At 35.7% G+C, this 13,109-nt stretch overlaps 1 protein-coding gene across 1 annotated transcript; it reads left to right on the top strand.

Moving 5' to 3' along the window:
• The first annotated feature begins 2,791 nt into the window (after positions 1-2,791).
• Positions 2,792-5,239, top strand: LOC137713893 (bidirectional sugar transporter SWEET12-like). The gene is made up of 6 exons (XM_068453244.2): positions 2,792-2,979; positions 3,174-3,210; positions 3,309-3,519; positions 3,626-3,787; positions 3,897-4,016; positions 4,637-5,239. Exons 1-6 carry the CDS (start codon positions 2,928-2,930, stop codon positions 4,949-4,951), a joined length of 897 nt encoding a protein of 298 aa, XP_068309345.1. The 5' UTR covers positions 2,792-2,927; the 3' UTR covers positions 4,952-5,239.
• The last annotated feature ends 7,870 nt before the right edge of the window (positions 5,240-13,109 follow it).

The following is a 13,109-nucleotide window of genomic DNA, read 5'->3' as shown; positions in this document are numbered from 1 at the left end:
GTGGAACCCACGAACCCTTTCGCCTAATCCTTGGTTGGAGACAGTTTTCAAACTATTTTTGATTCTCTGGACCCTTCAGTTGGAGATGGCTTAAGCTGTCAAGTGCAAACAGTTAAGGTAAACAAACTGTTGTTCTTGGAATCTTTCCATGTCTCTCTCCCGTTCGTACGTCCTCGTGTCTGTATAACGTTAGGATCTCTTAAGGACTAAAATTTGATTGGAAAAGTGCAGGTCAATTAGAGCAGTACTACTACATTGGAATTAATCAAAGGATTGCTATAGTATAAAATAAAATAAAATGACGATCACATCACATCACATCCTAGCACACCAACGTTAATCACCTGATGAGCTTGTCATAAGAAAGATATCTTCACCAATACTTTCCTCAAACTAATAACACGATGGGGCAATAATTATTTTACTAATCACAGACATAGGAGGTACACTATGCTTGCTAATCTTAATTAATCATACCATGATCACCGATATACTTCACAAATCTTATCCTTTTTCAGGTGGACCATATTCTAAACCCCACACTTACCACTTCCCAGTCCATCTTTACATTTCAAAACCACAAAAAAATGCAATCACACAAACTTCTTATTAAATCTAAATTTCCAATTTTTAGGTTTTTCTGTATTCAACCATTCACAAACCCATATTTATACAACAACATTTAACCTCATGGAGGAACTCAAAGGGCGATTGTGGTGTTTTAGCAATATAATTAGGAAATATTTTTGTTCATCTCTCTCAAATGATGATGATGATGATGATGATGATGATGATGATGATGACGACGACGCTCACCACTCTATTTATAACCGTTAAATAAGTTTAAATTTCGGAATATATGTAGTAGGTAGACATAAATCTCAAAATTTACTCATCCAATGATAATAGGATGATAAGTATTACCATCACTTGATAGTAATGAGTAAAAATGCACTCATGTACTTACGTAAACAGGTAGATACATATACTTGTCATGAGATCAAATGCTGCCATTTGTAGCAATCCAAACATGGCCACTTTGAATCCCCTGTTCAGGCGTGATGGTCAAAAGCTATATGAGATAAAAAGAAGGTTTGCTTCGCAGATGTCATGACTTGAACTACTCCTTGGGCTTGACATATTTCTACGGTGGTGAATTTCTCGTTTGAATGTACTTTTGAAATGGTCGAAAGCGTTTTTAGTGAAAATATTTTTAGAACCAATCCTTATTAAATATGTAAGTAAATCCTGAAAAAAAAACACTTAAAGTGTTTTCTGGAAGAAACACATAACTAGTGTTTCTTACAGAAAGCACTTTAAGTGTTTTTGAAACCCAAAACATTTTCTCTAAAAGCATTTTCAGTCATTTTAAAAACACATCCAAATGAGTCATATGAGTAAGTGAGTAGCTACTTATTACTATAGTCTAGTGGGTTTTTTTTTTTTTTTTTATTTTTAATACTTGTAAGTGAGAGGTTTTAGATTCGATTTTCGCCAAAGGCGAATTTGAAAAACATTATTGCTAACCCATTGTGAGGCTAATATCAAAACATGCAAAATTATTATGAGTAATGTTACAGGTATCATATTTAATTACTGATTACATCGACCTCTCATCTGACTGTAAAGCAAGTGGCCCTTTACCACAATGGTGAAAATGTGTTGTGCCCTTGCATGACGGCGTGGGTTCGAACACCGTCAGTGACTAATCTAACATTTAACTTACTAACGCTATCACTTCTCAAAAAAAAAAAAAAAAAAAAAAAAAAAAAAGCTCTGTAAAATGAAAATTGCTTGAGAAAAGCAAGTTCAAAGCCTTTCTCACTTTTTTTTTTTCAAGAGCAATAGTCGGTGCTTATATCGAAAACAATATTCCAACTGTTATATGGAAATAATTGATTGTTTTTGGAGATTGTATGCAGTACTAATTCATGATATGACATGTACATAATAAAATTTCACTCTCAACTCTACGATAGTTTTCATAAAAGTCTTTCATTTGCTTCTCTTCAATGCATATCCTATTTTTTGTCATAATTCTTCTAATGATCGATTCAATCTTTGATATGGTTATATTTCACCTCTTGAATAAGTTCAATAATGATCATAACAGCCCTATTGCTCCTATTGAGAGAACTTATGGTTAGATTTTTCAGAAATTTCTAAATGAACAATTTTCAACGAAAACTACATCCATTCATATTTGGACATAATTTCAACCTTCGTTACTGTTTAACCAGGTAGAAATTTTTAATGTCGTATGTCATATATAATTAGTTAATGACTAAAACTTGAGAAACCTATTGAGGCTATTATATTACTACTATGAGAGATGCGATCAATAAAGTAATCAACAAGCGTGATAGAAGAAAATTTATTGAGAAGTTTCTGGGAATATTGAGAGGTTTTGGCGGTTGAATGAGCTTGAAAGTACTGCCAAAGCTAGCCAAAGAGCCGGAGTACTCCTAGAGAAACAGCTAAAAGCAATAGAAAGTGATAAACCGAAAAAGGAAGTGGCTTAGGAGGTGTCACGTGAAAGAGGAGCTAAGGAAGTTAACCTTTCCAAATATGTAACGTAAGTGTGTTGCACAATAGTTAAAAATACCGACTCACATTTGTTGAGTTGGCATTCACAAATATGTTTGTTCTAATGTCATGGGTGCTTGGCTTTTCTGTACTAGAGACACCTACTGCTAAAAGCTAATAAAGTAATCATCACAATTCAGCCTTCATGCAACAACATAGCCTCAACTTCTCTCTCTATAAATACCAAGGACCCTTTGTATTCAGGATCTCGTGGCAAAGACGGAATATCAGAAAGATATAAGAGGATACAGGGCTAAGCTATATAGCTTCATAGCAAAACCCTGTTCCTTCAGTTTCAGTTTCAGTTGCTACACATCTCCAAAGAGAGAACTCTAGCTACCATGACTGCATCAACTTCTCACCATCCATTGGCCTTTGCCTTTGGCATTCTAGGTATAACAATATATTAGCATTCCGCTCACCCCTTTTCTTCCCATGCACACCCCCTACTTATTTGTGATCTTTGGATTGAATAAGGGGAGGAAATAAACTGAATTGTGCAAAATCGTTTCTCTTTAGTTTCCTTATTCTACTTTTCTTCAATAGAAATTAACTTTTCTTCTTCTTACGATGTTCAATTTAAACAGGCAACATTGTCTCATTCATCGTTTTTCTAGCTCCGCTGTAAGTTTCTTTTCTTTATTATTTATTTCAGGGATAATGAGGCAATTAACGAGATTTAAGTAGTTATTTAACTTCGACTAATGTTTTGGGTGATGCAGGCCGACATTTTGGAGGGTGTATAAAAAGAAATCGACGGAGGGATTTCAATCAGTTCCATATGTGTTTGCACTATTCAGTACAATGATATGGATATACTATGCATTCCTCAAGTCTCATGTGATCCTTCTCATCACCATCAACTCATTCGGTTGTGTCATAGAGACCATTTATATTGCAATTTACCTTACATATGCAACTAAGCAAGCGAGGGTGAGTAGTGCCACCTTCGCAGTTCGATTAGTTTAGCTGAATTCCATGTAGAATATGACTTATATAAAGGACTTAATTAGAATTAATAAATTAAATTTGGGTGCAGGTGTCTACTCTCAGGCTGCTTTTACTGGTGAACTTCGGGGGATTTTGCTTGATTCTTCTTCTGTCTCGCTTCTTGTCACAAGGGCCGACCCGCGTCGAAGTTCTCGGATGGGTTTGTGTGACTTTCTCTGTCGGTGTCTTTGCAGCACCTTTAAGCGTCATGGTAATTGATTAATCAAGTACTGTAATCAAATCCTTAAAGGTTTAACATAATCTCAATCTATATGCATTAAGATATTAATATATGCATGATTTGATTTTGTGTGTTACAGAGAATGGTTATCCGCACCAAGAGCGTGGAGTTCATGCCGTTTAATTTATCCTTCTTCCTCACCCTAAGTGCCGTTATGTGGCTCTGTTATGGCTTACTCCTCAAGGATCTCTATGTTGCAGTAAGTCATTTTATTTGTGTATAATAAAACTAATATTTATTATTTTTACGGCTATTCCTGTTTAATTAGTAAGCTAGGTGCATCGGTTAAACTGTCCTTAATTGTGGAATAACTTTCTTTTGATGATTTTTAAAATAGAAAAATCTGGTGATTATATGTCAATGTGCGCCACCACGCATGTATAACCGCTAGCTTGATTACATCAAGCTTTAACTGGTTTATATCGTGGCAAACAAAAAAAAGGCCGTGATAACCTTATAAAGGTTAAAAGTGTATTAGATAATAGAATAATTTAATTAAAAAGCATATGCTGATTATAAGGAAATGGAAAAAAATCAATCATTTGTTATGCAAACACTATCCCTTAATGGATCACTCTCTTACGCCAAGTTTAATTTAGTGACATATATGAAAGCAACAAGAACTATTTAAGAAGCTACAATATATTGTTCACAAAATTTAATAAGGTTACTTTATCGCAATTTATTTTGATATATTCGCATCCCATCTGCACTCAAGTTTTTGAATTTTCCTCATATGAATTTAACGTAGAATATTGTTTGTATAAGAATATATCCGTTGACTTTAATTAATTAATCACATGATCCTTTCATTTGCAGACCCCAAACATAATTGGTTTCTCCTTTGGGGTGGTTCAGATGGCCCTCTATACAAAGTACAGGAACACCAAAACCATTGTGGAGGAAAAGCTACCAGAACACAAGGCCGATGTTGTAAAGCAAATCACAATTTTAACTACTACTCCTGAGGTGGAGGTACAAGTCCAAGCACCTGTAACCTCGGATGCCAATGGTACTGATGCTCATCAAAACTCTGAGCTTAACACTGACCAACATGTGCATGCACAAACATGCCGTAACGAGAAGATCATCGAACCATCCATGCCAGGCCAACTAGTTACATGTGAAGTTTGAATATTTATCATCTGCCGTTTGCCTGCTTGTACCTGAATCAATCGAGCTCGATCGCTCTATATAAATGTTTTGGACGTCATGATGCATATGTATCATCGTGTACATATGTCCTTTTGGTGCGTCTTTAGTTTTCCATGATGTTTAATTTTCCTTTATCTTTGTGTAAGCATATGAGGCTGGTTCATGTATAGACTAGCCTCCTCTTGTTCTTTCTAGGGAATAACGGTCTTCACAGTAATTATGTATGTTTCTTGGCCGTTTATGAAATAAAATTTGGTCTTAATTTAAGCTGAAGAGAAAGAAGGGATTTTGGTTTATGCGCGCATTAATTGAAATCCTAGATTTTCATCATCGGACAAGATTGCTTTATTCATTAATTGTTGAAGGGTAATGCTAGATAGACTAAATTTGTAGATTAAATATGCAAACTAAATGATGTATCACCAATAAAAATAAGCACGTTAATCAACGCTGAAGTAATAATCCAATCAACTTCCATGTCATGTGGTTTACAAGATTTTATTTACAAATTTAATCTCTATAGCATTACCCATTGTTGAAACCAGCAAGCCTCGGATTGGATTTTGGTTTTTGTCCTGGTACATTATTTTGAACAGGTACACAATTTTACAGGTAGATTAATTTATATGCATAGGTATAGTGATAATATACCAGTGTACATAGGACTATAATATAACCATGTATATATTCAAAATTATGCACGTACATAAGAAAAAGTACTAGAACAAAAATTCAATTTAACACTCAATTTTCATGGAAATAAATTTATTTAATTAAGGACGCAAATAAATATTTTCCAAAAAACAAGTTTAGTGTTTGTGAAATAGTGTTGTATAATGAATTTATGAACTAACTATACTGATATGCATTTAATACAATCACTAAGTTAACAACGAATAACATCGCCAAAAACAATGCCACGTTAGCCTAATCGGACAAATGAAGCTAATCGCTTACCCAAGTAAATCCCCATAGACTAAATTCGCTAGTCTCTCACTCTAAGCCATGTAAGTCCAAACGGTACACCACATGTTACTATACAAATGGTCGAATATGTGTATTAAAAAGTTAATAACTTAAAAAATAAAATTTCCCACCACTTCTATAAAAACACATGGTGTACCACTCGTATTCTAGTCACAATAAAAAATTTCTTCAAATTCTAGGTCTCAACACAAATGATACAATAATGGATGTATCAACATCCGCTGAAATGCAAGGGTCCAGAGACCAATGCTCTTTTTCCACCAAAAATACGCCCGTAATAGTTTAACATGTATGATTAACCTAAGTTACAATTTAACATGTATATTTAAAGATCAGGAGAAATCGAATCTCCTTAGCAATCTTTCTCGTTCTTTCGAAAAATACATTGAGTTTAACCTAAAGAATACATAGAAACCAATTAAAGTTGTATAATAGAGGTAGCACTAGACTTTGTTTTTAGGTATGTTTTTGTATGTTTTGCACATATTGGTTCTATTGCTGTCATTAGGAGCATAACTGGTAGTGCTTGTTGCCACGTTTGCGTGTACGCTACCTTCCCAGCTTTTGGTGTATTCTTTTTTTTTTTTTTTTTCGGTAACAAGCTTTTGGTGTATTCAATTCAACCATATTCTTCCATTGACGACAAGTATGACAATATATATGACATTGTTCCTTGCATTACGTAAGAGAAAATTATAAACAATAGTTACAATCATGTATAAAAAAAATTCAATAATACAGGGCGGAAAATCTTTACGTGTAATGATCACATAACAAGTTTTACTTAAATCCTTTTTTCTTTAGTTTTACAATTGTGTTAACTTGTTAATATGATAAGCTTTATTAATGGCTTGGTGTCTCATGATATTGTTGATATTATTAAAGCCATATCCGTTCCTCTGGAGCTTTGTTTGGGGTTCCTAAAACTAAAGATAAATTCACCATCAAATCAGCAGATATATCGATTGTGCGGATTACTACTATGTTTTTTAACACTACTCACATGAATAAAGTGTGGACGTCATGCATTCCTCTGAAAGTAAGTTATTTGCTTGGCTTCTTATTCGAAAGAGACTCAATACGAAAGAGAGGATTCACAAGTTCGTCCTTGGGAGAGCTCTTGCTGCCATATATGTAACCTGGAAGATGAGTGCGTTAATCACTTATTTTTAAGATACCCTGTTGCAATGCAGATTTGAACCATTGCCCCTCTTCAGTTAATCCTGTTGGGCAGGGTGATCTGAATCATTGGCTTGATAATCTTGATGCCAATTCTAACTTGGATGTTGGCTTGTCTCCTCTTTCCCTTGCTCTTATGATTTTCTGGTAGTTGTGGAAAGATCGGAACGATTGGCCGTTTAATAAACAACTTTCGATTGTTTCTAGGGTTTTTCATAAAGCTCTGGTGATTGTCAATAACTATCGCGATTGTAATTCTTCTAAAGGAGTTAAATCTGTTCCTCGTGCCATCGGTTGGAAACCTCCGGATTATCCTGCTTTCAAGTTGATACTGATGGGTCTGTAATCTTGGATGGGTCTGTAATCTTGGATGGGTTTGTAATCTTGGATGCTTTTAAATTTTTGGTTCTATTTCAAAATTTTACATTTTTTTTTTTTTTTTTTAAAATAAAACCTACTGGGCACAATAACAAAATAGTGCAAACATGGATGGAGATGGTCATCTGACAAGTTGTCAGAATAAGGACACAAAAAGCCTTTATTTGTGTCTGCCTCTTTGAGCACCAAACAGTCTATTGCGCCCTTTTAACAATGGTGATGCCCATAGAGGGCACATACACAAAGATAGTAGTTGCACTGTTGCTATTGGTCTATGAGCACAATTGTTGGTGCTTTTTGTCCTCAAAGGGCATAGATAATTTATTGTGCGCAGTGTTCATTTTTTTTGTAGTGCAAGCGTTACCCTTTTTGTAAACTAAGGTCTCGTTTGGTAGCTCGAACAATACTGTCTATTTTAATCAGATAAGATAAATAGTCATTGGATAGTACTGACTAAATTAGTCGGGCATTTGGTGCAAATCAGACTAATGACTGTATTATTTTATACTGTGTTTGGCACTGAACTGAATTTAAAAAACAAAAAAAAAAATTGATAGGAAGTAAATGAAAAGCCCCCAAATTAGAGCAAAACCTAATTTGAAAAAAGGGGTAAATCAAGGATATTTGTTTGGCAGCGTTTAGTGGTCTGCAATGGTTCAAAGCAATTAGGTCTGGTACAATGTGGGGGTGACGCAATAGATTTTGTGTTTTTTGGGTTTGGGTTCGTGCAAGGCAGCAATAGTTCGCAACCATGAGATATCGTTTCAAGATATAATAGCAATGGCATACTCGCATGCAAGATGATGGTGCGAGCAGTTATAGAGAAGCAGTGGGTCATGGGCGGTGACGATGCGGGTTTTCAGAACAAGTTGATTTAGGTGGAGAAGACAGCTCTAGAGCGGTGCAGCTGTCCAGTTCTAGTTCGATTCGCCACCATGGATGTTTGAATAGAGACGGCATGGCCTAGGTTTGCCACCTCTGATTTTCTGTTTGTATGATGTTGATCGGAGTTGGGGAGGGAGAAAGAGAGAAGGAATAATTGGATGAGGTTTTGTGATGCAAGCATAGAGGTCGAATTTGTGACCCAACTAAATTATACGGAGGTTTTGGGGAGTATAACTTAGCGGGTGTGAGAGGTATTAAAATGGTGGGACCGATTTAATTTATCCGATGCTTAATTAGTACATATGAGCACCAAACAACTTCTACTGTATTATTTATACTATATGATCCTTTATACGGCGTGCCAAACGAGACCTAAATGATATAGAAGTTGATGACTGAATTATTACTTAAGTGTTGATAAATGCGCTCATTTATATTAATGACACATCATTTAGTTTGTAAATTTTATCTTCAAATATAGTCTCCCTAGCATTACCCTTCTAGTAATTCTAATAGGGAAAAAAAAAACTCAAATAACAATTAATACCAAAAATATCCTCAAAAATAAAGGATTTGAATGTTGTTTCAGGGCTAGTAAACAATATAATTCGCCTAAAATTGCAAATATGATTTGACTAAATCATGAAGGAGAATGTTATTTTGCTCGTGATGTCATTTTCTTCGAAACGACACGTAATGGGCTAAAATCTACAATGTTTGACGTTGCTACCAAATTTACACTTTTCAATTTGATTCTACAATCCAGCCCGTTATCTAATTTAGATCAATAGCTTAGATTAATTAAATCATCCTTCCAAAAAAAAAAAAGTGCAAACTTAAGTAAAATCTTATAATTGCATGCTTAATTAACGCATCACAATCTATACAATAAACATATCTTGGTCTCTTAAGATTAAACGTATTGGTCCATGGTAGATATCTTGTTTTCCTTTTGTAGTGCTTGGAAGATAAGGTTGGCTTCTAGCTACATAATCTATAAAAGCACTAATTCAATGATTAAATTGATCACGTCATGATAATATCATCAAGTTCATAGCTAGCTAGCTAGCTAAGGTAGAGAGAAAGTTGAGAGGATAAGAGGTCGTCATGGTTGATAGTTGGCATTTTATATAATATGGATGTCATGATAGCTAGCTAGCCGTTGCATTCAAATCTGTGGTCTGGCCTGGGGCTAGCTAGCTGGCTGGGTTGGGCCAGCTAGTTGGCCCTTTGACCCTTTTTTTTCATGTGGAACCCACGAACCCTTTGGCCTAACCCTTGGTTGGAGACAGTTTTCAGACAATTTTTTATCATCTGGACCTTTCGGTTGGAGATGGCCTAAGCTGTCAAGTGCAAACAGTTAAGGTAAACAATCTGTTGTTCTTGGAATCTTTCCATGTCACTCTCCTGTTCGTACGTCCTCGTGTCTGTATAACGTTAGGATCTCTTAAGGACTAAAATTTGATTGGAAAAGTGCAGGTCAATTAGAGCAGTACTACTACATTGGAATTAATCAAAGGATTGCTATAGTTATAAAACAAAATAAAATGACGATCACATCACATCCTAGCACACCAACGTTAATCACATGATGAGCTTGTCATAAGAAATATATCTTCACCAATACTTTCCTCAAACTAATAACAATAGAACTTTTACGGGAATATTTCTTCTATTACTTGTTTAGAAATATATACATGTGCTATCATAGTTTTACAAGGAAACAAAAAACATATACACAAACCTACTTAATAAAGGACTCTTATTATTTACATTCCCTATTTTTCCTAATATTGACTCACGCTAACACTCCCCCTCAAGTTGGTGCATAGATATCACACATGCCCAACTTGACAAGTGAGTCATCAAACCTTCGACTACATACTGCATGAGTTAGAACGTCTGCAAGTTGCTCCTCTGACTTCACAAAAGGTATTGACACAATCTTCCTTTCAAGCTTCTCTTTAATAAAATGTCGATCAACTTCCACATGTTTTGTCCTATCATGCTGTACTGGATTATCAGCTATATCTCTTGCTGACTTATTATCACAGTATAGTCTCATGGTTTCCTTTGGCTTGAGCCCAAGCCCCTCAAGAAGCTTTCGAAGCCAGAGAATCTCACAAATGCCGTGAGCCATTCCTCGATACTCGGCCTCAGCCGAGGATCTTGATACTACCTTCTGTTTTTTACTTCTCCATGTAACCAAATTTCCTCCTACAAAAGTAAAGTATCCCGAAGTAGACCGTCTGTCACCTACACTTCCTGCCCAATCAGCATCCGTGAACCCCTCAATCCTTAAATGTCCATGCTTCCAATAGAGAACTCCTTTTCCAGGTGCAGACTTTAAATAAGCTAAGATACACATAACAGCAGCCATATGATCTTCACTCGGTGAATGCATAAATTGACTTACTACACTTACTGCATAGGCAATATCTGGACGTGTATGAGCCAAATAAATTAGTCTCCCTACAAGTCTCTGATATCTCCCCTTATCAACTGATTTCTGATTCGGATCCAAACATAGATGATGTTTTTCAACAATAGGAGTATCAACTGGCTTACATCCCAGCATACCAGTTTCTTTTAACAAATCCAAAACATACTTACGTTGTGACAAGAAAATACCTTTCGACGATCGAGCAACTTCGACTCCAAGAAAATACTTCAAATCCCCTAGGTTCTTTATTTCAAACTCAGCCGCAAGATTTCTCTGTGATAGGAGCATATTCATGCGACTTAAATGGCTTGTTCTCGTGCATTTACGTTATGTTTCTTTAGTTATTTTAGTCCTTTATGCTTCTTTTGTGTGTTTTCAGGTTCTAAGGGCAAGGTATGCAAAAGGATGCCTTTTGGAGCCTTTTGGAGCAAATTAGAGATTGGAATGGATATCATATGCTTGGAGCCAAGAGGATGGACGAAATTAAAGACTTGAAGTAGGAAAGTTAAATCCTAAAAGACCTCATGTTTAAGCATCATTGAAGACTCCTACGCATTTTAGAACACAAAAACAACATTCCTTGCAACCTTAGGACATTGTCGTGTGTTTCCTTGTGTCCCCCTTCCTTGCCATGCAAGGAAGGGCTTTGTTCCCTATTTTAAACACTTAAAGCATTCACTTATCATATCATTCACTTATCACTCACCACATATCATTCATTTATCACTTAACATATCATTCATTTATCACTTATCACTTCCACTCACTTATCACTTATCAAACCATTCACTTATCACTTATCACTTCCATTCACTTATCACTCACCACATATCATTCATTTATCACTTAACATATCATTCACTTATCACTTATCATACTCATAATCATCTACACATTTCAACCATTTAAACATATGCATTTCAACTCACATGCACACCCACCTCTTTCCACCTAATCCACATGCATTCACACACATGCACATCATTCATTCTTCTTCCTAGCCGTGTATCCCCTTCCATTTTCTGCACCTTTCCTCCTTGCAATTCCACATGCATTCATCATCATAACCTAGCTATCATTCCACTCCTACCCATGCCATGCATAACCCACCTTCATCCCTTTAATTCACATGATTTCCCAACACACAAATCAGCCACTTACATGCATTCACACACACTTCACACAAACAACAAGTCTAATCCGTGCATTTCCCTTGCCATTTCCAGGTTGTCTAATTCATCATTTTCAGCCACATATCCACCCACATGCACCCTTTAATCATTCAACCATAAAGCCACATGCAATCTCATTCATCCACCACACATTGCACATACTTTCACAAGCTTTAACCAACAACAAAACCATCACACAACCTGCCATCATTCACAAAACTGTCTTTGCCGTGGCCTTCATTTTCCTTTCCAGCTTTCCTAGCTGTTTTCCACCACATTCCTGCACATGCATGCTTAAACAAACAGCCCTATGTTCCCTCCACTACTCCTATAAATACCCTAGCATTCATTCATTCATTCATCATCTCATTCAATTCACAACACAACACACAACACAAATACACATCCATTGCCGTGCATATCCTTCCAATCTGTGCAGTTTTTATCCTCCATTTCAGCCACTATCCAACCACTTCCCATCCCTCCAAAACACTTCACATAATCCCCAAAGCTCACCTTAGACCTTGTGCCACAACAACGAGGAAGAGAAGAGTGCCTAAACGTTCATACAATTCAAGTTTGAGTTGTTGGAATGTTTAGGTGTTTCTTTGATTTCAATGTTTGAATTCAATTTTCTTTGTTTTGTAATGGAAGAGAAGAGTGCCTAAACGTTCATACAATTCAAGTTTGAGTTGTTGGAATGTTTAGTTGTTTCTTTGATTTCAAGGTTATGAGGAACTAAACCCCCTTTAGCTAGGGGGTGATTCGAAACTATGTTTATATTTGCAATATGAATTGATTACTTTTGGTTGGAATTTCATAAGTTGTGGATTCAATTCGTTTAACTGTTTGATTGATAACTTATTTATGTATGTTCATTGAGATTGCAAGCTTAATTTTCATGCATGAATATGACGCTAGAATATAAGTGAGTTTCACCTAATCGTTATGAACTTATATTCACAAGTAGTGGAGGTTGCTTATAAACAATCGCGTTAAACGAATTCTTGGCATAAGTTTCATGCGTATTCCATAGTAACGAATGCCTCGTCAACACTTATAATTTTCATTGAACTTAATGATCTTTGTTGAA

The sequence above is a fragment of the Pyrus communis genome, chromosome 14 (assembly GCF_041283825.1).
Source record: "Pyrus communis isolate YQ-2024b chromosome 14, ASM4128382v1, whole genome shotgun sequence".
Lineage (NCBI taxonomy): Eukaryota > Viridiplantae > Streptophyta > Magnoliopsida > Rosales > Rosaceae > Pyrus > Pyrus communis.
The sequence above is the reverse complement of the archived record's forward strand: the minus strand, read 5'-3'. Positions and strand labels throughout refer to the sequence as shown.